This window comes from Anas platyrhynchos, chromosome 3, assembly GCF_047663525.1.
Source record: "Anas platyrhynchos isolate ZD024472 breed Pekin duck chromosome 3, IASCAAS_PekinDuck_T2T, whole genome shotgun sequence".
Lineage (NCBI taxonomy): Eukaryota > Metazoa > Chordata > Aves > Anseriformes > Anatidae > Anas > Anas platyrhynchos.
In genome coordinates, this window is record NC_092589.1 from 99,689,862 (window position 1) to 99,714,678 (window position 24,817).

At 40.7% G+C, this 24,817-nt stretch overlaps 1 protein-coding gene across 7 annotated transcripts in view; it reads right to left on the reverse strand.

Annotated features, from left to right (window-relative positions):
• Window positions 1–24,817, reverse strand: part of DLGAP2 (DLG associated protein 2) — a 471,424-nt gene that overhangs the window by 378,959 nt on the left and 67,648 nt on the right. For all 7 annotated transcript variants that reach the window (XM_027455147.3, XM_027455135.3, XM_038177139.2 and 4 more), the window contains one exon: window positions 11,136–11,190. In XM_027455147.3, coding sequence (XP_027310948.1) covers window positions 11,136–11,190 — 55 coding nt within the window. The remainder of the gene's footprint in view (window positions 1–11,135; window positions 11,191–24,817) is intronic.

A 24,817-nucleotide genomic window follows, 5' to 3' on the forward strand; every position in this document is an offset into this window, starting at 1 on the left:
CCCTTATTCTTTGCTTGTTCACAGCACCCTCTTAATCACCTAGAAATTCGTACTTCCTCACTTAAGCAGTTAACTACCTAGGTCTAGCAGACTAATATAGTTCAATAAAATTAATAGCATCTACAAATGACAATGTGCATCCAGTCTTGCAGAATTACTTTCACAGAGGTGTACTGAAACAACGCTTTCCTTTATGAGGAAATGTCTTCACCTTCTTCTTTGCCCCTTCCCTGTCCCAGTGCTATTTGCCACAAAGGAGATAAGCTAACAGGTCACTTTTTGCTGTTCCTAGGCTCTTATTCTGCTTTTCCTCCCTGTTCAACAGCATTCCTCCTCTTGACTGCCAGTTTGGGAGAGTGTCTTGTCCAAGGCAGAGTCACACTGAGACACCTAAACCACATGCATGGAAGCATTTGCTACGTTTCAATCTCAAGTGCAGAGACTACAGAGCTGCCTCTGGTCATGTAGTTCTACAATAACCACCACTAGCAGCTTCAGGGATCAGATGCCTTATTGGTGCAGAAACATTTGATATTTCCCATCATGACAGAAAGGAGACAAGTGGTTAAATTACTGCCTGTTGTGCACGATTGTAGACATTAGCAGCTGTTATTTATAGTGCCTATTATGTTATAGTATCCCAAAAGACAGGAGAACCACGTCATGCAGCATTACTACAAATAAAACCATTCTAGCATAGAATAACCCTTTTAAGCATAGAGAATATCACTGTAGGTTATCTTTAAACGGAAAGCATGAACAGCTCAGATGTTTTGATAACAAAATGTATGTTTTAGTACTCCTTCCCCCCCCCCCCCCCCCCCCCCCCCCTCCAGCTAATAGAAGAAGAAAGGAAGACAGGAAAAATTGTACATTAATAAAGTCAGGTGAAAGAAAAAAGGTAGGTCTGGAAGAAGTCTCCACCAGTGCATCAGTGGAAGTGGGATGTCTTTTTCTGGAAAATGCACAGCCCATGTTTTTGTCATGGAGAGGCTTGTATGCCACAGCTTTGTAGGTCTGTTATTAATCTTAGGGAGTTAAATGCAAGTCCTAAACATCTGGCAGACTACTCCAAATTAAGCACCATGCCTTAGAGCAAACCAAGCATCATTTGGGCCTCTTATGAAAATATAAGTTACCTAACACTGAGCATCTCAGACACAGAACCTGATTCCCCATCCTCTCCCATTTGTCTAGTAAAAATGGGGGTAGGGGAAGGACAAAAAGCAAACAGGATTTCTGGAAATATATATTCATATATTTAGGAGTTAGCAATGTGAGCTCTGTTCCTCATTTTTTCTAACTTACATCCTTTTTACAATAAAACTTTTAGCTAATATCCGTTATTCCCATGTTCCCTAAATATATACATATATGTATGTTATGTATGTTCTGTTCTTCAAAAGAGCTTCCACAAAAATGGAGATTATGTTAGAACTGAACTGAATCTGGGATAAGAGTTTAGCGGGCACTTACGATGCTGTTTCCATTACACTTCCTCCTCTCAGAACTGGGATTCTTCCCAAATCAAAGAAGGATATATTTTTAGGACAACAATCTAGTTAAATTGAAATTTAAGGAAAAAAAAAAAAAAGAGAGAGAGAGAGAGAGAAATAATATAATGTTGAGGAACTGGCAGCAAATAAAAATGTGTTTGTTACTTCTATGCTTTGCACAAGTGAATGATTAATGCATACCAGCCAAGAGATCTGTCCTTATTTTTGAGTTGCCTCGCAGTGGCTGGACTGAGACACGACACTAATGAAACAGGGAGCACAGATAGTTCAGTGTAGGCACTGAAACCTTTAAAAGGTGAGGGAACAGTTTCTTCTGGCCCACAATCAAAGCCAGATCCTCCAGTGGGAACAAAGTCCCAGCGTGGCCTATTGCATCCATATGAAACCAATGAATCCAAGACTCCTCGGGCTGCATTACAGCTATAATCCTCCAAGACCTATATGAATTCCCTGTGTTCCTCACATTAATTGGTGGTTGTTCTACAAAACAGTACTAAGATTTTATCTTCTTTAAAAGCACATTTTACCTTACAGTATGAGTAGAAATTTCTGTCTTTCGATTTCTCTGCTCAATTACATGCTCTTTACCTCTACCCACACACTGCACTGTGTTGGCAACACTGCACATTTTGGCAGTGGACCTCAAAACTGTATTCCTCCGCAAGAGAATGCCTGTGTATAGTACACTCACAGACACATACACACCCCCTCAGTCCACGTGATTCATATACTGCCTGGGCAACCATCTCACAAATAGATGGAAGCACTGAAAAACAAAAATCCTGACCTCTGGCATATAGAAATCAGCCATTCTACTCACTGCCTTCGTTTAGCAATGCTCAGCCACATTATTAACAGGACTGGTTATCAGAGCTGTATGAAGTTTATGATGTACATTTGTTATCTCTTCCTTCGGTAGCTGAGCTGTACACATTGGGAATGCTTTACAAAACATCTCAGAAATAAAGGTCAAGAAAGCTTTCCTGCAAGAGATGCTGTTTTCTGAAGAGAATTTCCTTCCTACACACCTTCAGCCACCAGAGCTCTTCTGATGCTAGACAAAGAGATGGCAAACACATATGCCCACTCACATCTCTGCCTCTAGAAGAACACTTTACCAAGTTAGAGCCCCTTCTTCAGCCCCTGCTCCCCCACACACATCCTCGTCAATGCACATGAGGCTGAGATCGCTGTGAAAGTGGTATTTTACAGCTCATGGGTTATATTTAGTCCTCAGAGCACCAGGGCTAGTCAGCCTTGCCTTTCAGGGGAGGATGTTGTATTGATCTCGGGACATGTAATGTGACGTCCAAACATCCGCTTGCTCAGTTTTGGTTTGGGGACTACGTAGTTTGGGGTGAAACACAATCGTGACTTCCAATAATGGTAATGAGAGGGGAAAAAAATCAGAAAGGAGGAACAGACTGGGCACAGTGAAGGATGCTGAACACCAAAAAGGACTTCCAGCCAGCTAGGGTACTACGAAAAGGCTGAAGCAGTAGAGCAGTGTGCTAATATCTTGGTTTTGGCTTCATAATCCAAATGGCACAGAGATCTGGGCCACCTAGAGTCTTAAACAATTTTATCCTCACACATATCCAGAATCTCCTGACCTGTCCAACTATCGTATGTGCAACAACAGATATTAATTAGCTCTACTGCTAGAAGTATTGAAGACATTGAAGTAGTCAAGATTCCGGAATACTGGAGCACTGGCACAGGTTTTTTGAGAGGCTCTTTTTGAGAGGCTGTGGGGTCTCCCTCTTTGGAGATCTTTGAGAGATGCCTGGACATGCATGGTCTTGGGCAACCTGCTCTGAGTATGTCCCTTGACGTCACTGCAAACTATCTGATCTTCAGCTCTTGCCAGTTTTTCCTCATCCACACGCTGCATCCTTGCGAGAAGTGGAACCAACACCCTGGTCCCTTACAGCCGTGCTCCCCGTGCTGCTGATCTGTAGGTATTAGAAAAGCTAGAGTGAAACACTGACTGAAGACCAAAGTTCAGGTAACAGGCTTGTATTCGGCTTGCGGAAACAGAAACAGGAAATCTAGAAATGAAACCTCACCCACTCAGGGATATTAAGATAAAAAAGTTCAGTATCTTTACCCAAACCTCCTGATATTTGAATTTGAATTTCATTCATTCCTACCATCAGATCATCTTTCCAGAAGAAAAAACAAACAAACAAAAAGTCCATCTTTTCCAAGACTCTAGCCAGTGTTAACATGTTCAGCCAAGTCAAGCAAGTCATCTGGAAGAAGAAAGGACACAGACAAAAGTATACAAAACTTTATGCAGTGCAAAAATGGAACATTAGACATTAGCTAATCAGCTATCACGTCACGTTTAGAGAACGGTTACACTCTGCACTCTTTTCTAAACAAATCCAGGTTGGAATAAAAAAGGCTCATTAGAAAAAAAAAAAAAAAAAAAACAGTTTTAGATGTATGCTAGTGTAATATACAAGGAAGAGGGGGGAAAGTGGATTTTTTTAGCCTAGGTGTTAAAATCTAAAGAGAGGGAAAACCAAATAAGGCCTTCAGACAGGGTATCTACAAGGAGCTGGGGAACAGAAAGTACCTATTGTCCAGATGAGTTAACAAGCTCAAGTTGCAGCAAGAAAGATGTGGGTTATGAACAAGGAAAAGTTTTCAGTGGTAAGGTCAAGTAACCTGAAAACAAGGCCTGGAAAGGCTAGCAGACATCTGTCAGGAAAGATGTGGGTATAACTGATCCTCCCTGGGCACACTAGAGGCTGGGTCCCTCCCATTCCTGCCTCCCTGCTAGCTTCGTTGATCACTGCAGGCAGAGTAAGGAAAACAGTCCAGAGAGCCCAGACCTCCTCTTCCCCAAGGAAAGGCTAACATTAAACATAGGCTGAGGTTCAGCCAGCGAGGAAAGGGCAGAAGAGTGAACATAAGAATGAGTTGTTTGCAATAACTAGCAGGCTCACCCCATGATACACACCTCCGCACAGCCCTGACTCTGCTGGTCAGGTCAGGTCAGTAATGCAGGGGGAAAGGGGCTGGAGAGCAGGAATCTCTAGGGAGAAATGAAGTGTCCAAATTATGCTCCAAATGCATCTGAGGATATTCTTTGTTTCACACTCAGACTGGAGCATTTAAATTAGATCTTCTCTGGCCAGGATGATTTCCTCCCTCACGTTCATTCTCCAATTAATTGCTGTCAACATTTTTCACAATGTGAGTTACATTTGACAAGAACTTCTGTCACAGCTTATCACCCCTGCCACTGGATATCACTTCACACCCTTTCATCTGTTTTTGCTTGCACAGTCCAGTTCAGTTCTCCCTTCTTTGTCCTTTACTAGTGACCCCGTACACCTCTACCGAGTTATGGTAACTGGAATTGCTCATAACAGGTCTAAATGAGAGGAATTTATTTATTTTTATTTTGCAAAGGTTAGCATCACACGACTGGTCAACTGAAGGCAAAACAACCTTGATAGCAAGGTATGAGAACTTCCGGATTAAGCAGAAGATTAAGAAAATACTTACTCTTGCTTTATTTTCACCCCTCTAATTCTCATTTCCATGGAAACAGGGCTGGAAAGTACCAGCAGGCAGCCTGCAGCTGAACATCTGAATGAGAGTGCTCGTGTTGAACTCAGCAAGCAGGCAGCAGGTGAAGCCTGCAGGAGCTGCCTAAAAATCTATAGCTGCGTTTTGAAAGGAAAAGGACAGCCTCGAGTCAGGCAAAGGACTTCTAAGCAGGATTACACGTAACCCTAGTGAATATTCTTGCATTGCAACAGCTGATAATCTGACTTCATCTTCTGTAAAATGTAAGGATAAAATTTCTTTATCTCAGCTGCACCAGGCAAGAATCCATCACAATTAATTAAGCATCCTGAAACGTTCAGATAGAGGATGATATACTAGCAAAAAGGATAACTTATTTTTTGTAACAGAGCTTTGGCTTCCAGACACTGTCCTGTAATTCCTTCTGTGAAATCAAACTGGCTGCTGCCCAGTCCATACACGTGTTTTGAGTCCAGTCATATGGATGGCTCTTCTTACAAACGTCCATTGCAGTTTAACTAATGTATATATGGGAAAAACAAACAAACAAACAAACAAAAATAGAAGTTAGTAATGTATTTGCTAGCTATAAAGCACATAGGTTCTGAGAACCACTCCACATTCCTTGTATTATAAAAGCTACTAGGGCAACCCAACTGTACATATTAAGGAGAAGAAAAAAAAAGAAAAAAAAAAAAAGGAAAAAAAAAGGCAATGTTAACTTCTTTACTCATTTTAGTAAAGTTTCATAGAGGAATTCTTTTTAATACCATCTTAGATTTTTCGGCGGTTCAATATTTGCTCTTCAAGCAACAGGAAGAAAAGCAAACAAAAGCAAGATGAAACATTACTGTCTTGGGCTATGCTTTACCCAAACAAGAGATCGGTTATTATTAAACTCCTGCTTTTGTATCTAAAGCAATTACCACTTTCTCAAACAGATATTATTCATTCTTTGTAGAGAACAGAACACTGGTCCCACTTTGTGTCAATGCAATTTCAGCCAATATAATGGACAAAACAGAACGATCATAACGAAGGAGGTAATGTCTTAGGCAAGTGCAGTATCGGCACACAAGAACTGACCTGAAAATGGATGATGAAGAAACTTGAGACAGCATAAATCTTTCTTTTCTCTTTTTTTTGAAGAGTGTTATTTAAAGTTTAACAGAGCTATTTATCAGAATCAAGTCATCCTGATAGGTATGGCTGTGCTTTATTTTACCTCCGTTCTCCTTTGCCATTGGAGAGGAAATGTGAGCTTAAAGCACCAGAGAACAAATCAACACGAGAAACTGTTAGTGACTATTGATTCATTACTTCCTCTGAGATCTTCAGCGGAAAAAATGAGCCCAAATTTAGCAGTCCACCACATATCAAACTCACAGCTATGACGGAAAAGGACAGTACAGAAGCTGCTTGTGCAATTTTCTTGCATCACAGGAAACTAATAACTGTGCTTCAAGAGCACAACCATGGCAGACACAGCATATACCCATCAGCATCTCCGCGGTGCAAGAATATCCATTTAACAGCTGCAGCAATGGCAAAAATTGCACAGAGCACACTCTGTTAATGACTCCCACTGATAAGTCCCTTTTTGCTATACCAGGTATATTTGTATTCGCCTTGAGGATCACTTACAGGGCCAGATCACAATGCCGGGAGCCCTGGCATAGGCAAAAATCAAACTCCAAATATTTCACTGATCTAGACTGAGCCTGATTAAACATAGCATACACAAAAGCATAAGCTTTCACATAAATTTCCTCTTTTTCTTTGTGTGAAAGTATCTATAGCTAAACAACCCACATGCACTGCCTAAGAGCTCTACTTCAAGCAAGACTAGAAATAAAACAATTTTAAAAAAATAATAATTTAAGAAATAATCCACATCACTGAACACTGACTTCTCTTTTTTAAAGCTGCATTTCTACCTCTCAATTATTTATTTATTTATTTATAGATATATTTTTTGTAAGGAATGACAAGATATTCTGTACTTAAAGGCTACCTTCATTTCAAGGGTAGAAACCAAACACACTGATCATACTGTACAAACAGCTCTCCCAACCATCATAACTGCAAACCTTGCTAAGGGGAGAAGGCAAATGACAGCCTTGGCATCTGTTTAAGATTTACAGAAGTGCTCAAACAGCAACAAGAGGGACTTCTGACTTGGCTGAAGAGTTCCAGCAGGCTGGGGATGGATCATTCCTGGAAATGTTTGTAAAGGGAATTATGGCTGGCTGCACTGGATGCATGCACGCACCAAGGGTGGTGGACATACATCAATAGGGGTGGCTTATTTCTTCCAGCTGCAGCTTGAAAGAGAGAGGAATATAATTCGAGAAAATAAGCAAGCTGCTCCCCGCCAGGTCATTAGTACCTTCACACTGTTTCCCCTTATGAACTTGTTAGTAACACCTGTACAGGGCATGTAACTGCTTTTCTTCCAATTACCTTTATACCTGCTAATGCACCGCAGTTGCTGCTGGCTGGTTAACTTAAGGGAGATGGAAAGAAACCAGGAATGGGCATCAGTGAAGCTGTTCGTTGTGCTTATGGCAAACAAGTCTGATCTGAAATAACGGTGTCTGATCTGGGATCTTTTGCCTATTGTGGCATGGGTTATGTGGCAAATACAGGTTCTGGATACGAGCTAACATGGTAATGAACATATGTTATGCCAATATCTGCCGTATGAATTTGTTAATTTAGTAATGAAAATATACTTGTGATTAAAGGAAAGCCACAAATAAATTAACACTTCAGAAATGAAACATCATCATCTATTAGAAAAGCTTAATGCAAGCACTCAGCTCAGACACAGAGATCTTGTAACTGCTTTATTTGTTTTAAAAAAAATAAAACCTTCTTCCACCTTTGAAGCACCTAATCTCATTAAATATGTCTTCCAAACCTGCATTGCTAGATAGCAGCTGAATTACTTTATATCCTCCTTTTTGAAAGGCTCTGCATTAAATGTTTTCATAGCCAAGTTATAAGCACTGAAAATAAAAGTTTGCAGTAGATGGGGAAGGTTATCTGTGCCCTTGTGTTGTTTCTTCCCATACATATCTCTGTTCTCTGGTTTACAGATACAGAATGTTGACACCAAGAGAGTACGTGGTGGCACTTCAACCTTTTACACGGTGAAGGAAGTGTCAGTGGGACTCACAGTTTTCCAGGGCACAGGCGATCCAGGGCCGTACTAATTCAAAGGCTTGTTACATGTATTCCCTGGGACTCCAGGACGGACAAGGCTTGGAGGGCAGCCAGGTGAGGGGATGGTATGGCCTGGCATCACTGGCCTCACCATTCCCCAGGGCTCGTTTCTCTCTTGGGGGTGCAGATCCCCATCAGCTCTTGTGAGAAGACTGTGAAAGAGGTTGGTCAGAGGAGCACTCTTCAACCTGTAGCTGAAGACTCCTGAACTGGCCACTCCTGAACTCCTAAATAGATATAAACAAGTGGGGAAACTAATACTGCTTCTGCCTTTCACCCATCCTCCTCCCCACATCTGTGCTCTTCCCCAGTGGTTTTGGAGGTCTTGTTTTATGCTTCTTCTTCTTCTCTTTCTTCTCCCATCCTCCCGTCCATCTCTTTCTCTCCTTTTCATTAGAAACACACAGCGCTGCACATTCCTAAATTCCCTCCAAACACCAGCAACTGAACACAACGATCTGAAGCTTGCAATCTGGCTGTTTCTTCAGACTCGCTTAATGAGAACTGAACTGGCCAAGATTATATACAATGTACACATCTGAATTCAGATAGCAGGTTCCAAGTTCACAGAAATTTAATAAATGCCTTCTTCTTAATGTGGACTCATGGATTCTGTCACAACCAAACAGGAAAATGGCTCATGTATCTCTAATCGACTCCACCAACCAAACTCAGCCTCCCAGCAATGTAAATCCCCTACTGCGAAGTAGTTCCAAGCTGCCTCCATCAAACAGACACACAGAAAATAGGAAGGAGCAAAGAAAGGACAGACAGCCTTAATTATTCACTCTAGGTTACATAAGAAAATGTGAATGGAAGGACACGCAAACTGCTCTTCTTTTCAGGGTTGCAGAAGGCAAGCTCCCCTGCAAAGACCACAGCTCCATCTGTAAGAGCTCCCGGAAAGCACAGCTCCCCTGGTTGAAAACAGGCTGCCAAAATGTACCCCCACAAAATCCTGGCAAGAGGGCCTGCTGCTCAGACAACACACTGGCAATCTTCTTGCCTCTGTTTAACCTCTTTTGTGTTGGGATCCTACAACTGCACCTGCAGCCTGCTAGAAATTCAGTCATTCCTCTCCTCCAGTAAGGAACTGAATGCCCCCCCCACACACACATCCTCTCTGAACTCTTCTTCTACTCCTTTCTGCCAAGGATTTAAACACCATAAATGAGGGAAACAGGGAAAATGAAACACAGACATTATCTACTTTGCACCTGCTGGCAACTCCCAACTACGCAGTAGGTAGGCATAAAAATACTCGTAGCAGTCACATAGAAGCAGTAGAAATGACAACTATTTTCATACCTAAGTGTGCTTGAGTTGTACAGAAGTTGTTACATGCCAGAAACTGATGGGATTCTTCTTCAAAGAGCCTAGGTCAAAAATCTTCAAAACAAAATTTTACCAGCAAGCTTCTCTCATGCCCAAATGAAAGCACTTCCGAAAGTGACTGGGATTTAGTAGGTACTTGGTATTTTATATAAACAGCTTTCTTGATATTGATTATGAAGGCATATTTCACCCTGTTTATCCAAATGGTAAGATTCTCAGTGCCCAACACCAGGCCATCAAACTGGCTTTGATACCTACTTGATGCACTTCTGTACAAGTCAAGAAGAGTTTAGTCATCAATAGAACCTGGATCAAATCTTTCTACTACAGATAAAATTTAAAAAGATAATCAACACAAGAGTACACAAAACAGGCTTTGGTCATTATACAGTGTTTCCTTGGCAAAGTTTTCAGGAAACCAGGAAATAAATACAAAGGCAAAGTCTGTCTGCAATCTGTTCACTAATTACAAACTTTCAAATTCTTTCCAGAAGAGGTGTATTATTAACTGTCTTACTATAATGTACTCCTCCCATGTTCACAGATGAAAATGGAAATGAGATTTTAACTTTTCTTTGAGGAGCTGCAGGTAACCACGAGTCGCACTACAGTTCAACACAGTCGTCAAGTTCTCTATGCAATTACGCTCAGTGCAAACTGCACCTGAAATACAAGTAACAGCAAGCCAAGGAACAAACTGGTTTGTTTTAATTGTCACTACTGGAAGGGGGGGGGAAAGGGAAGAAGTCTTAAGAGCTGCAAGCATTCACATATATTCTATTAAACAGGTACTGAAAACAAGCTGTGTTTTTTTCTTCTGCCTCTCTGAAATTAGTCTGTTAAATCAAACTCATAATTCCATCCATATTCTGTCAGTTTCACCCAATTTATAACATTCTAAAAATGATTTTAAAGCTTATTTTAGAATAAATTGTTTTCCCTGTAATAAAAGAATGTAAAATTACTTAATCATTTTCTTCTTGTCCATGCTATTGTTCTCATCAATTCATTTGTTCTGGTCACAAACTTATTATTTAAGTCTCCTGCACAATAGCAAGGCATCATTAATGATACACCCTGTGTCATATTCTAACCCCTTAGTACCTAAAAAATAACCACAAAGCAAGCATTTATCTGCAGTCAGAACTAACACAAGACTTTCACACTTCTGTGAATCAAGAGGACCATATTTCAGACTCTTTCTCTTTTCTCTCCAGAACTGTAACTTTATAATTAACAAGAGACACTTCAGAAATTCATACAAGTACTTTTATAAGCAAGACCTGATAGCAATCCATACAAAAGCAATAGCTCCAGAAAGCTAACAGAAAACACAAAATCTTCATATAAAATCAGATGATTTAAACAAGCTAAGTACCCAAACCATCAGTAACTAGAACAGACTCCAGTGACTCTAAGTAGCAAACAGGACTTCTCCATATAATCCAATTTGTGTTTGCATTTCTCCAAACCATAATCCAATATTAACTCATTAAGAGAAGAGTTTACCTGTGTTCCTGTCAGGCAAAATACAGCAATGCTTCTGCAGTATGCCAGGCAGAACCTGTGGAAACAAAGAAGCAGACATTAACATACACATATTTTCAACATCACATGAAGAGCTGATGATTGTCGGAGTGCATATCTGATCAAGCTTTGTGCTTTCATTCTGGATGCAAATTAACTGTTGTACTGTGCAAATTTGAACCTTACTCATTAGGAACCACATGCTGAGAAGAATGGTACAAGGCTGGTTTCTTAGTATTGCCCGTAGTGTCACCCCCTCCCGCAGACTATGATATTGAAAAGTCGAGTAAATGATATAAACACAATTAAATGTGTTCAGCTTAGAAAGATAGCAGGTTATCGGTCAATGCTGCTGCTATTCCTTATTTTGCATGTTTAGCCCTGGGGCTATGAGGTTCGGCTTTTCATAAATCACGGAAGATCAGACTCCAGATCACAGCACTTCCCTTCTCAGATGCCCATTTCCAGTAGCTAACACAAAACCACAAAAGCTTGAGCAAGAAACTCAAGGGAACAGGGACAGATGAGGTCCTATGCTTGTGGTTCACCGCATCCACTGTGCTGATTGCCTCTGGCAGCCACTGAGAAATGCTGCAGAAGCTTCCCACTACCACTGGCCCTTTCTTCTGGGCAGGGACCTACATTTCTTCACAGGTTTATACACTGAAGTCACCTGTTTTGGTGTAGTTTTGGTGCTCCTACCAGCAGCAAACTAGAAGCACCCAAGACCTATTTTAGTCTGACTTTTACATCTATAATTAACACCCTCTACAACACTATCAGCATCTGTAAAACTGCAGCTTAAAGTTTAACAGCTCTTCCTTTACTGTTTCAGAGAAAAAGCCAATTAAAAGCCATGCTCTGAGATGCCCTCTATAAATTGTCCCTTGGGGGTCAACAGGTGTCCTTTAAAGTCTGAAAGGCTCAAAAAAATAAAATAAAATAAATAAAATAAAATAAAATAAAATAAAATAAAATAAAATAAAATAAAATAAAATAAAATAAAATAAAATAAAATAAATAAAATAAAATAAAAATCATCTACAAAGAGATAGGAGACCAGCATCCTATCTAATCGCTGTGTGGAAATGCCGGCCTTCCGGCCTTCTAACCACTGAGAACACCCTAGGCAACACCACAGCTTGCGTTAAGTTTTAGAGTCACGGAATCACAGAATTGTCTAGGTTGGAAGAGACCTCAAGATCACCTAGTCCAACCTCTGACCTAACACCAACCAGTCCTTCACTAAACCATATCACTAAGCTCTACATCTAAATGTCTTTTCAAGACCTCCAGGGGTGGTGACTCAACCACTTCCCTGGGCAGCCCATTCCAATGCCTAACAACCCTTTCAGCAAAGAAGTTCTTCCTAATATCCAACCTGAAGATTCGTGACAGAAAATACTTTAGGGCCTAGGGACCTTTTATCACAGGCTGCTGTTGCAGTTTGGCCAAAGTAGGGATGAGGGAATTGGACACGCAGTGCCCTGCAGCAACACCACAGGGCCTCGTCCCTCCCTGCAGCTTTGTCCAATACACATGCTGATAACCCCTGGGGGACCAACACTTCAGCTCCTCTGTCCTCCAGCACAACAAATTAAAGTCTTAAGAAACTTGCTGCACAATGCTTCCTCCTGAACGCACACATGCAGAGGCAGTGCCACTGCGAAATTGTGCTTTTATTGGCATTTTAACTTGAAGAGCCAGTCTGAGGGCAGAAAGCTGTCTTGGACACAAAGCTGCAGTGAGAAGAAATCTTCCCCCCAGCTCCTCTAAACTCTACTGAAAATAAAGCATATAAATATAAGCTCTTGCAAAAATAAATCTGGCATAATTCTAAAGATAAGCTTTTTGATAAAAGGGAAAGCAAGCTGGGTTTAAGTGGTGGATGTTAGGCACAGGGCAATCAAGGCAGATCCACAGAAACTTCTCAGCATATCCCCCCGACAGATTATGAGGACACTGCTTTGTTGGAAATGCAATTTATGCTCACATTTGGGGCTTTATCACATTGTAGCACCTCTTGTAAGCACCTTTGGCTTGCTAAGCAGCTTATTTTTCCCAGACTCCTTCAGCTCACCCTTTCAAACATACACACGTGTGCTTTTGTCCCTGAGAGGTGCAGAGCTGTAGCTGCCAAGATTTCTGGAGGCTGCCAGGCCAGTGCTCCCTTCCCTAGCCATGACATCGGTCACCAGCACCGCTCTTGGAAGTCCAGAAAATTTGATGGCAGAAGTAAAACCTAAGTTTCAGGGGGGTTCTTACCAATGTTTGTAAATACCTGAAGGGAGGGTGCAAAGAGAACAAAGCCAGGCTCTTTTCAGTGGTGCCCAGGGGACAGGACAAGAGGCAACGGGCACAAACTGAAGCACAGGAAGTTCTGTCTCAATATGAGGGGGCACTTCTTTACTGTGAGGGTGATAGAGCACTGGCACAGGTTGCCTGGAGAGGTTGTGGAGTCTCCTCCTTGGAGATCTTCAAATGCCACCTGGACATGGGCCCGGGCAGCCTGCTCTGGGTAGCCCTGCTTGAGCAGGGGTTGGACCAGATGCCTCCAGAGGTCTGTCCAACCTCAACCATTCTGTGGTTCTGTGATAGGCTTACAGCTGCCTACTTCTAAGCCTGTTCTTTTTACTTCACTTTTTTTTTTTTTATTTAAAGAGGTCCTACTGTCCTTAAGTTAATGCCCTCAGAGCCAAAGCCAGGTCCATGCCTCTGAGCCACAGGGCTTCAGAAGCACTCTCACATCCTTTTGCCCCTGCAGTGTAAGGGAAGGTTGTTTTGGATGCATGTAAAAAATAACCATTTAAAGAAACTCTATCAAAAAATGTTGTTGCAAGCTCAAGCACTCAGTGTTAGAGTCCTTACTGTCTGCTGACAGACAAAGCTGTACACGCATGTGCATGTTTGAGAACTGGTACTCCCAAATTTCTGCATGCAGCTAAATACTGCCCCTTCTCATCTCTTTTGGTATACAGAAGACCTTTAAGCATTGCTTCCTTAAGCAGAAATCCTTCTTGCTTGAAGTAGTCACAAAACTAGCCAGCTTGCTTCAAGTAGGACTATTTAAGGGAATAGAGTAGGTAGGACTTGAACTGAAGTATCAGCTTGCTTTACCCACATTTACAGACAGCAGGAAGCCTGCATTTTAAGAAGAATCAATAGCACAAATAACAATATTTTACTAGTAAACTATACATCATTCTTTACTGTTTCTTGAACTTTAAAAAAAAAAAAATATCCAGTGATTCTTAGAAGTGCATCATAACATTTAGAAACTATAGCATTTTCCTTATGGCCATGGATATAAATAACAGCACAGTCTTATAAGCATTGAAAGCATAAAAATTAGAAGCAGAGAACAAAGAAATCCTAAAATGAGCAGAGACAGTCTTTCAAAGCAGTGTAACACAAAGACTGAATTTTGAAAACACCCTGTCTTACTCAGACACAAAGTAACACTTAGTTCCTAGTGAATCTGTCACATTTTTTTCCCCACATTCACAAATCATGGAGAAGCATTATGAATTTATTATGAGCACCCAGTTAATCAAATTAAGGCTGAAATGAAAAGAAGAGACAGGAAAAAAAGCAGGTCTGGAATAGCAAGACAATTTCATTGGGAAAAGAAAAGCTCTAGAACACATTCTTTACATTCCTGGTAGGCATGATACAGATAAGAGAACAGTCACACTGAAAGAAACAAGCTTGAAAAACATTTGCTTTTCCCTTCCCTCTGCTCTCTTAAGTGTTAAGTAGGCAACCAGCACAGAAGAGGCTAAAACAATGCTGCCTTCTCCCCACCCCTTAACATGTTTACCCTGTACAAAGCCCATTTCTGGCTGGTAGGAGTTTGATATCAACCTCCCACTTACTTATCTACAGTATACAGATTTTTACACTGTACCCATCTCCATGGTACCCAAGAGCCTCTTCACACAGCTCTCCTCCCACCTTCTCCCCACTCCGTTCCTCTCCTCCCTAGGGAAAATGACATGAGCATTCCTCAGCAAAATTGTCACCTTTCCCTCTACATGTCTCTCTTTTCCCCTGATTCTTGCTTTTCATTCATTTGAATGTTGCAATCCCCATCTTATTCCTTAGAACGCCTTTACATCTCAGAGTTTTTTCCTTATTTTCATAGATAGACACTATATTTTATTATTATTGTTGTTGTTGTTATTATTGTGGCTTGAAACTTTACCTGAACAGGTGTAATCTGAGTGACAGTCTCAACCACAACCACAGCCAGACGTGGAGTGGTTTCTGATACAGAACTCAAAAGAAGTCAAAACATAGGAGCAACAGTAGGGCTTCACATGCAGAAAACAAAAAACAAACAAACAAACAAAAAAAAGCATAGAGAAGAATAGAAGATTGCTTTTGAACGCACTTCTTTTTCCTTGTGGGAAAAATAATAGTAATAATAATAATAAATATTTTTAAAATATTTTAGGTATCAGTTGCATTAAGCTGAAGATTTAACCTTCAGTTGTTTTATAAGCTGTCAGCTGGAAGCTAAGGCATCACAATACTAAATTAAAACTGGACTCAGAGACACAGAAATAGAATAAATAACACAGCAGGTAGCGTGTCGTTATCGTCAAGGTGCTTCCCTAGCAGTAGCCAAATTAGCTCTGGTCCCACAGTATACAATTACGTAATCATGTGTAGCAAGAGAGCAATCTTAGATCATGGTGTCAATGCAAAAACTTCCTCAGATTCAATGAAAACTTCTAATTGATGTCAGTGGATATTCGTCAGGACCTGTTCATAATTGTTTTCATTACAGCTTGCTGCGTGCATGTATATATATATACACACACATGTATATATATATATACATACAAATATTTATAAGCCATAATTAATGTTCAAAATAATATATAGATCAACTATAGATGTAGAAATGCAATATAAGTATGCAGAAAGCTTCTGAGAGCAGCAGAGTATTCACATATCTTTATATAATATTTTTATATGTATGCTTCTTTCATTTCACAAAAATAAGACATTTGAGTTCTCTGCATGTTCAGTATGCAATACTTTTTTCATGTGGTTTAACAAGGACTAGAAATGATTCTTACAAAATTTGTTTATGTTTTGAAAGTACTACTAACACCTAACACAGTTTGAAAAAGGAAAGAGAAAGAACCATAGAATTATAGAATCATTAAGGTTGGAAAAGACCTTCAAGATCATCTGGTCAAACCATCCCCCTGCCACCAATGTCACCCACTAAACCATGTCCCTCAGCACCACGTCCAACCTTTCTTTAAACACCCCCAGTGATGGTGACTCCACCACCTCCCTGGGCAACCCGTCCCAACGCCTGACTGCTCTTTCTGAGCAGAAATGTCTCCTCATTGCCAACCTGAACCTCCCCTGTTGCAACTTGAGGCCATTCCCTCTAGTCCTATCACTGGTTGTCTGTGAGAAGAGGCCAACGCCCAGCTCCCCACACCTTCCTTTCACATAGTTGTAGAGAGCAATAAGGTCTCCCCTGAGCCTCCTCTTCTCCAGACTAAGCAACCCCAGTGCCCTCAGCTGCTCCTCATAAGACAAGGAAGGAAGGAAGGAAGGAAGGAAGGAAGGAAGGAAGGAAGGAAGGAAGGAAGGAAGGAAGGAAAACCTTACAGAGAAACTGAAACATGAAGTAAAATAATTCCACCATGAAAAATGCCTCTGTTAAATTAATATCTACTCACTTAAAAGGATCTGCTGCAAGAGTATGTTCAGACCTCTCAATGGTATTGAATGATAAAGATGTTCTGACTGCTTTCTCCTCCACTTATACTGTTAAAATGGCTATAGGAAAGTAAACTGTATTATTTTCTCTCATCTGTTCACATTTGTTAACTAAATTAAAAAATATTGCTGAAAAGTAAGTTAAATGAAGATAAACAGTTTCCCAGGTCCAAAATTACAGAACTCCCAAATCTGGAGTCAGAGTAAAATTCAAGGCAGAAGTTAAAGGGTGGTCTATAAGTTTCCAGAAGGGAAAAACCCTGGCTTGATTTTCAAGTCCCAAATTGTGATGGGATATTTGTCTCTGCTTTTTGCATCCTAGAAATCCAGTGATCCCAAAGATTTCAAAGGTTATCAACTTTTTATTATCAACTTTTGGCCATGCCAACCACACTGGACATATACATGGTCCTTGTGCTTATGTTCAACATCTGCCAAGGACTGCCTCTGAGATAAATCCCTATCCTCTTAACCTCCCTCCCCCAGAAGACTATTATAATTAGCATGTGAAACATTTTAGTGGCAAGATTATGGTAATATTCAGAAGAAAATCTGTCATACACATGGTGGGCAAACACGTATAGGTTTACAAAAATATTGAGAAAACGTATTACAAAATTTGATCTTTACTCATGTATTGATGATTACAAAAAAATGGCCCTTGGGCAGAGTAATCTCATAAAGCGCCCCTTGCATTTTATTTGGAAGCAGTACTGTACTGGAGAGAATAGAGTTAGATGTTTTGGTGTGAACCAGTGAGTTCCTGTCTTTTTGTCTTTCAAATGTTGTGTCACTTTTTAAAAAAAAAAGGCAGGCACCCCCTAGGCATTGGTATGTGCATTACTCAATGCTAAGCTTTGCTGCTTCCCTACAATCCACACAAACTGCACAGAAGGAATTGTATTTTTTTTCATTCTAAGTATCTTATCCATTATATCTCCGTATTTGCTTTTCCTTATATTTGTTTTGGTACTTATGTTTTAGGCAAGATTTCCTTATCAGCTGCTACAGAGATGTTTTGAGATGGTGTTTGTAACAACTAGATCTTATAAACATTTGAAATGCTGCAATCTCACTTCCATGAAGGTCTTTTGCTGTCTCTTGTCACTGCAGAGGCATAATCTATTTGGGTTTCCTCTTTATTATGAAGTTTCCCTCTTTTGGACTTTGGACTGAGGATTTTAGATGTCTGAACTGTTAAAAGGAGAAGGTCCTACTCATCTGTAACCTATTCCCTGCTTCTCATTCAGCAAAAAGGAAGAGTTCAGGATTTAGCTTTTTGTTGAACCATAGAATCATTTAGATTGGAGAAGACCTTCAAGATCATGAAGTCCAGCAATCAACCCGGCCTAGCAGTCAACGAACAAGCAGCCAATTATCTAACAAATCTGTAAAGGTATTTGCCCTCAGGGTATGAGAAGTAGGCAAGGTTTCCTGTTCACAAGCTGTTGTGTGATATGGACCACCATAAGCTAAAGGGTTATCATTACAGCATTACTCTGTTTCTTCTTTCAAACCAGTCAGGTACTTGTAACCAGGTGCTGAAATGGAAATGCTTTATAACAGTTTGCAGTGGGTTCAACCTACAAGAAGCTGAATCTGCACTTCATTCCATTCTCACAAGCATCATTAGATTTTGTTACGCTTTTAAAGGGTTATCTAGGGATTGTATCAACCCAGTATAACGGTATCATTTCAGCTCCTGTAAGTACTCAGAGGCAACCTAAGATTACCAGTGGCTCTTTTTTAAGTCCCCCTTGAAGTGGTTAATGGATACAACCCACACTGGCATCAGCAACACTACCAAGTTACTCATCAAACCAGCCCTTGAAACGTCTAGCTCTTGAGGAGAGCATCAGGACCAGAGGGCCCTGCCCTTGCAGCTCTTACCCAACCATGCGGCTGTGGTGCCAGAGCAATGCTAACCCCATTCCTAAGTTTTGGGTACCACAATATAAGAAGGACATAAAACTGTTAGAGAGTGTTTGAGGGAGGGCTACAAGGGTGGCAAAGGGTCTGGAGGCGAAAATGTAAGAGGAGCAGCTGAGGTCCCTTGGTTTGTTCAGCCTAGAGCAGAGCAGGATGAGGGGAGGCCTCATGGCAGCCTGCAGCTCCCTCACGAGGGGAGCAGAGGGGCAGGTGCTGAGCTCTGCTCTCTGGGGACAGCAACAGGACCTGAGGGAATGGCATGGAGCTGGGACAGGGGAGGGTCAGGCTGGGGGTTAGGGAAAGGTTCTGCGCTCAGAGGGTGGTCGGGCACTGGGACAGGCTCCCCAGGGCAGTGGTCACAGCACCGAGCTGTCAGAGTTCAAGAAGTGTTTGGACAATGCTCTCAGACATAGGGTCTGATTTTGGGGTGGTCCTGTGTGGAGTCAGATGTTGGACTCAGTGATCCTTGTGGGTCCCTCCCAACTCAGGATATTCTATGTTTCTATGATAACGGCAAATCCAGAGGAAGAGCTCACTGTTGACATGGAAAATATTGACTCAATTTTTAGTGTATCTGGTGTGGCTGAAAAACAGTGGAGCTTTTTTAATGTCTTTCAATCATTCCCTGCTGGCTGTCAGTTCCTCTGCCCTCCCAAGGAAACAACCTTTCACCATGGCTCCTGATGAGCAGCACCCTGCTGCAAAGGCAGGCTGTGCCAAAATGTTTCCCACCCACTGCGGCTCGAGTAGGAAGGCTGGCTTGTCAGTTCATTCCATTGTATTCTGATGAGATGTCCCAGGCTTGTCCAATTATGTTACTTCAAGACTTCACTAGATTGCTGTTGTCCAATATCCAATTTCACATATTCATTGGTGAACTTTCATGCTAATTTAATGCCAAAACAGAAGTTGCTAATGATTCATCTGCTTTGTGTTCTTTTGAGTGAAAGTATTCTCTTCTCTTACCATCCTGGACCTTAGTCTACCATTCCCAGTTAGATACCAAGAACATAAATAAAACATGTTTATTGAAAAGACAAGTTATATTGAAAAAAAAAAAAAACAAAAACAAAAACAAAAACAAAAACAAAAAATGTATTTACCACATATCAAATACTTTTATATTGTATTAATGTATTTATCATGGCATATCAAATCACATTTAAATATGTATTTTGTCTCCTTTTGATTTTGAATAAAAGGAAATGTTGGGTTAAGGAAGATATACCTCAGAATTGTTCTGAAAACATTACAACATCCATACTAATATGTTGGTGGGTTTTTTTGTTTGTTTGTTGTTTTTTCAGATTGCATTGCATCTCAAAAAAAAAAAAAAAAAAAAAAAGGATTTTTCTTAAAACCCTTTCCATGATTAAAGGAAGTATTGATACCAACAACAGAAGCAATGTTTCTGTAGCAGAATTTTCAAATAAAAGTGACAGCCATTTAAGTAGTGAGGAACCCACCGCTGACTGCATAATCTATTCTGTACATCTGAATAAAAACTAAGTAAGGGAAAGAAATGCTAGAAGAAATATTGTATTTTTATAAAGCTCCATACACTATCTTTTTTTAATTCCTTTTATTGAAGTCACCATGGCAAGTTAAGCTGAAACACGGGTTTGATCGTTTTTTGACGGCCCAGGAAAGAAAATATTATTATCACTATGACACATTTCAGATTAATTTGCATTATCATGAACTAATTAGAATTGTCCTGCGTTTAACAAGCACTTATAAACATGAAATATTTTAAAAGTTATCATCTAAAGTATGCTCCCTTCACATAGTTCTCATAAAAATGTAATATGCACTAAACAGAGAACTAGGCAAGTCTCTGGAAAAAAATATATATATATTCATGTGTTCCAAAAGTTAGCAGCACATCTTGCTCTGAAGTTATCCAATTAAATAACTTAGAACTGCCTTTTCTCTGTATCACTATACTTAATGATTTAACGATATAGGAAAATAACTGGTGGTAGTAGCAAGAGCCTGTAAACTTACTGTTTTCTGACTTCTTCAGTTTTTAGACTCTTTGAGAACAGTACATTAGCAACAATAACACCTCCTTTACATCTTTTGCTTTTCAGAAGAGTACACTACTCGCTGACAGACCAAGACCTTGCTATAGTGACCCATGTATTTGTGAACTCTAGGTCCAATTACCGTAATTGACTGCACTTAAAAGAGAATCTACAGATTACTCACGATGCCTCAGACTAAATACAGTGTGATAAACACAGGTCCATTGGGAACACATCAGTTTGGTGTCAAAATAATTGCACTGCTGTCCAAATTAAGACCTTCAAAAATCTGGAACAAGCAATGTCAAAGAGCTCTGAATCTGAGAGATGATGATGCCCCCAAATGGACACAGTAACACTGCTGGGAGGAAAAGACCAAGACTTTTCAATTGATGCTATAATTTCTTTTTCCAAAAGCAAATGAAGAGGAGGATAAATCTCAGGAGAAAAGCGGTTATGTTTTCAACTTTCCTTCAAATGATGTATTCCTAACAAACCTGACAGAAGAACAATCATTGCACTACATATAAAGTGACGTAAACAAATTCACTTGCACTTACAATTGGATCAGAGAAACAGGTTTTGGTGTAAACTAGAAATCACAAATATTTCTTTCATTTGTTACCACCGTATTGTGGTGGTTTTACAGACCCAACACACGTATGGAGCAGTAGCATCTCCTAGCTAATGGCAATACCTACATGGAGGATATCCTGCTCTCTGGTGTGGCTCAGATGGTTCACAGGGCAGAAATTACTGTAGCAGCCCACTAATACTCCAAAGGTTGGTCATGATCCTCCACAGATACTCTGCAGGAGCATGATCCCAAGTGTCATCTCCTTCTGAAGAAGAGAGGGCCACAGACTGCCCTTGTCAAGGGACCGACAAAGGTCCCAACAGTGGTGGATGGCGGCAGCTAGTTAATTCCAGAGGCTGGAAGGGGAATGAGCCTGATCCACAGGTAACAGAAAGGAAGCAATGGGTAATAACAGTTGGATATTCCCTTCTGGGGAATCAATGACACTTAACTGCTGACCAGACCAGCCATCTCAGGAGTTTGCTGCTGCAATGGCAGAGGTTCACCCATCCCCTGGCCTCACTCCTGAGCTGTGCATCCAGGGGAATCAAGGAAGGGATCACTTAGGCCAGCTGGATATGGCAAGCCCTTAGAGCTGGGTGTGATACAATGATGAGTGTGAGTCCTTCTTCTGCTGTCTTTGGAAGGTGATGGCCTTCTCATGGTGAGGGACCGGGGGTATCCTGAGAAAGACAAGAGAAAGCTGAAGAGGGATCTAATTTCACTGAAAGCATTATGGAGAAGACAGAACCTGACTGCCCTCATAAGTGCACAGTGAAGGGACGCAAGGCAGTGTTTTCAAGTTACAGCAAAGGAAATTGTCTGGACAGCAAAAAAAAAAAAAAAAAAGAAAATCACAGAGAGGCTGTGGAATCTCCATCCTTGAAGAGTTTCAAAACTGAGATAGATAAAGTCTTGAGAAACCTGCTTTAACTTTCAAAGTTGTCCTGCATTGACAACTAGAGACCAGGCAACCCTCTAGAAGTCTCCTCCGACCCAAATTTATTCCACAGTTGAAATATACTAGATTTAATGTACTAATGGAGTCAAAAATCACAGTATGATATACATTAAAAGGCAACAGTTCTCCATCGTCTCCCAAATTTATGTATAACAGACAAATACAATTTCTATTTCTACTAATGAATCTTAAATTTGAATAATGAGCACATTCACATCTACATGCAAAACCCAAATGCCATACAGAAGCATAGCAGCTTTAAAGCCAGCTAACTAATGACAGATACTCCCTCCAAAGTTACAAAGTAGTCACCCTGGAGCTGTAATTGTTTAATTAATTTAAGAGTAAAATGAGAGTGATTCGGCAGAAGTCACTTATCTGAAGAAATATTTGACTGAGTTATTATGATGTATTTATCTGTAAGCATCTGACTGTGTTTAGAGAAAATAATAATAAAAAAAATCTAGCACTTGCATGTATATTTTTGACCAGACAAAGCAACTTCATTTTCATTCACTAAAATGCAAAAAATGCTAATAGCAATCCCTTTTCCTTCCCTGTTAATCTATTTAGCTACGAAGTATGTGAGCCTCTTGCAATGCCTAGACTGTGAGGTCTCCTAGTTGGAGATTACGGTACTACAGTGGTACAGATAAGCGATGATGTTGTGTGAGAGAAAGCGGTCCTCCAGGGGAAAAGCCTACCCAGCCACTATTCCTGGCATTGTGGTGCTGTGAGCTTCCCCAGCACGGTCTGTGCAGATAAAAGCAAGCGCAGAGCAAGGCCGCAGGACTCCACAGTAAATGATGTCAGCCTGGAGAATTGTAAACCCTTTAGCAGAGAGGCCCTGGCTACTCCCTCGTGCTTCTCCAGCACTGAAGTCAGCTGACGGGCTGTCAGCACACACATGGGAATGCACACGCACTGCAGAGACAGGTGCCAGAATCCCTGCGACAGAGATTTCTGGTCTCCTCAGTCATTTCTCCTGAGCAGAAGTCACAGTGCTCATCATGAGTCACCTTGGGTCCTAAATGCCAACCTGTTCTGCTCACAGGCCTCGGAGCTGAATCGCTGTCAGACAGACATGGATGGTGCTGTGGCTGCAGCAGCCTGTGACAGAAGCACACAGAGGAGAAAAAAAGCCTTCCCAACTCAGGAACACCCCAAAGTCAGTGCTGGAGAATGTGGAAGCTCCTTGCAAATGAGGAGAGGGCTGGACCTGGCAGTACCTCAAAGTAACCTGAAAGGTTTTGCCAGAGGAGATGTGAGATGATCTTTCCACTTCCACCTCGCCCACACATGGCTGAACAAAGCCAGTCACGTCTTGGTCCCCTCAGGTTTTGTTAGAAGAAAGCTGAGATGCTCGGCTGGCTTTCATCTCACCCACACACCACAAAGCCAGCCGAAACTTGGTCCCTCAGGTTTTTGTCTGGGACAGTGCTGTGGAATGCCTTTATGCTGTGGCTTGTTACAAAAAGTCTCTTTAATTCACATCTTCAATAATTTATGAGATTCTAATACACATATTACTTACACAATAATAATATATACATGACAAATGCTGGTGAGCCCTGAGTGTTATTCCTCCTCGCTGTTCTAGAACTCTATTTAAGATTGACATGTGAAGCACAGGGATCCTAAAGATTTTGATACCTGTATTTGCACCGGAGAAGCTCATCCATTAAATACATAAAACAGAGTAAAAGTCCTCCCCTGCATCTTTGTTAGAAGGAAAGTAATCTTCATTAAAAATGAAAGTTTATGGTTTTGTACCGGGTCTTGGCAACAAAACTCTCCCAATGGCCTGCTTTATTCTGCTGTGTAGGAGTCACATATATACAAGGAAATTCAATTCAGAAGTTACGAGTAAGATGAGCAAAGTTGTTTTAAGTATAAAAGTTAACACATACACACACACACAAAATCCTAACTGTTTACCTGCATTTATGGTACTGATTTCAGAGACCTTTCTCACTGTGAATCGAGTAACAACTCATGTATCAGAAGTGAGTGGTGGGTCATGACTTGAACTAGCAAGGAAGTCCCCTAAGAGTTTATAATTTATTACTGGTATAACTTTGACATATGGTTGCTTTCAGAATGTATTTACTGTATCTAATTTCAAGTTTATTTATAGCTAAGAAATAGAAGTCACCTATACATATTTCCATCTATACACAGTGGGAAAATTGAAGTCCCCATTGTATTAGGACCAGAGTAGACCTGTTAAAATTATGTGGTATTGTACTTCAAAGGTGACTTTTATACTTCTGTCACTTTGGAGCACTCTCTTTCCTCAATGGGACAATGGCAGAGATGAATCAGGTGTCTGCAATTTTATCTAGCTGTCTCCTCTGGCCAGGTGAAAGATGGTCTGAAAACTGCAACACAGGCATAGTTTATCCAAGCCCATTCTATCATC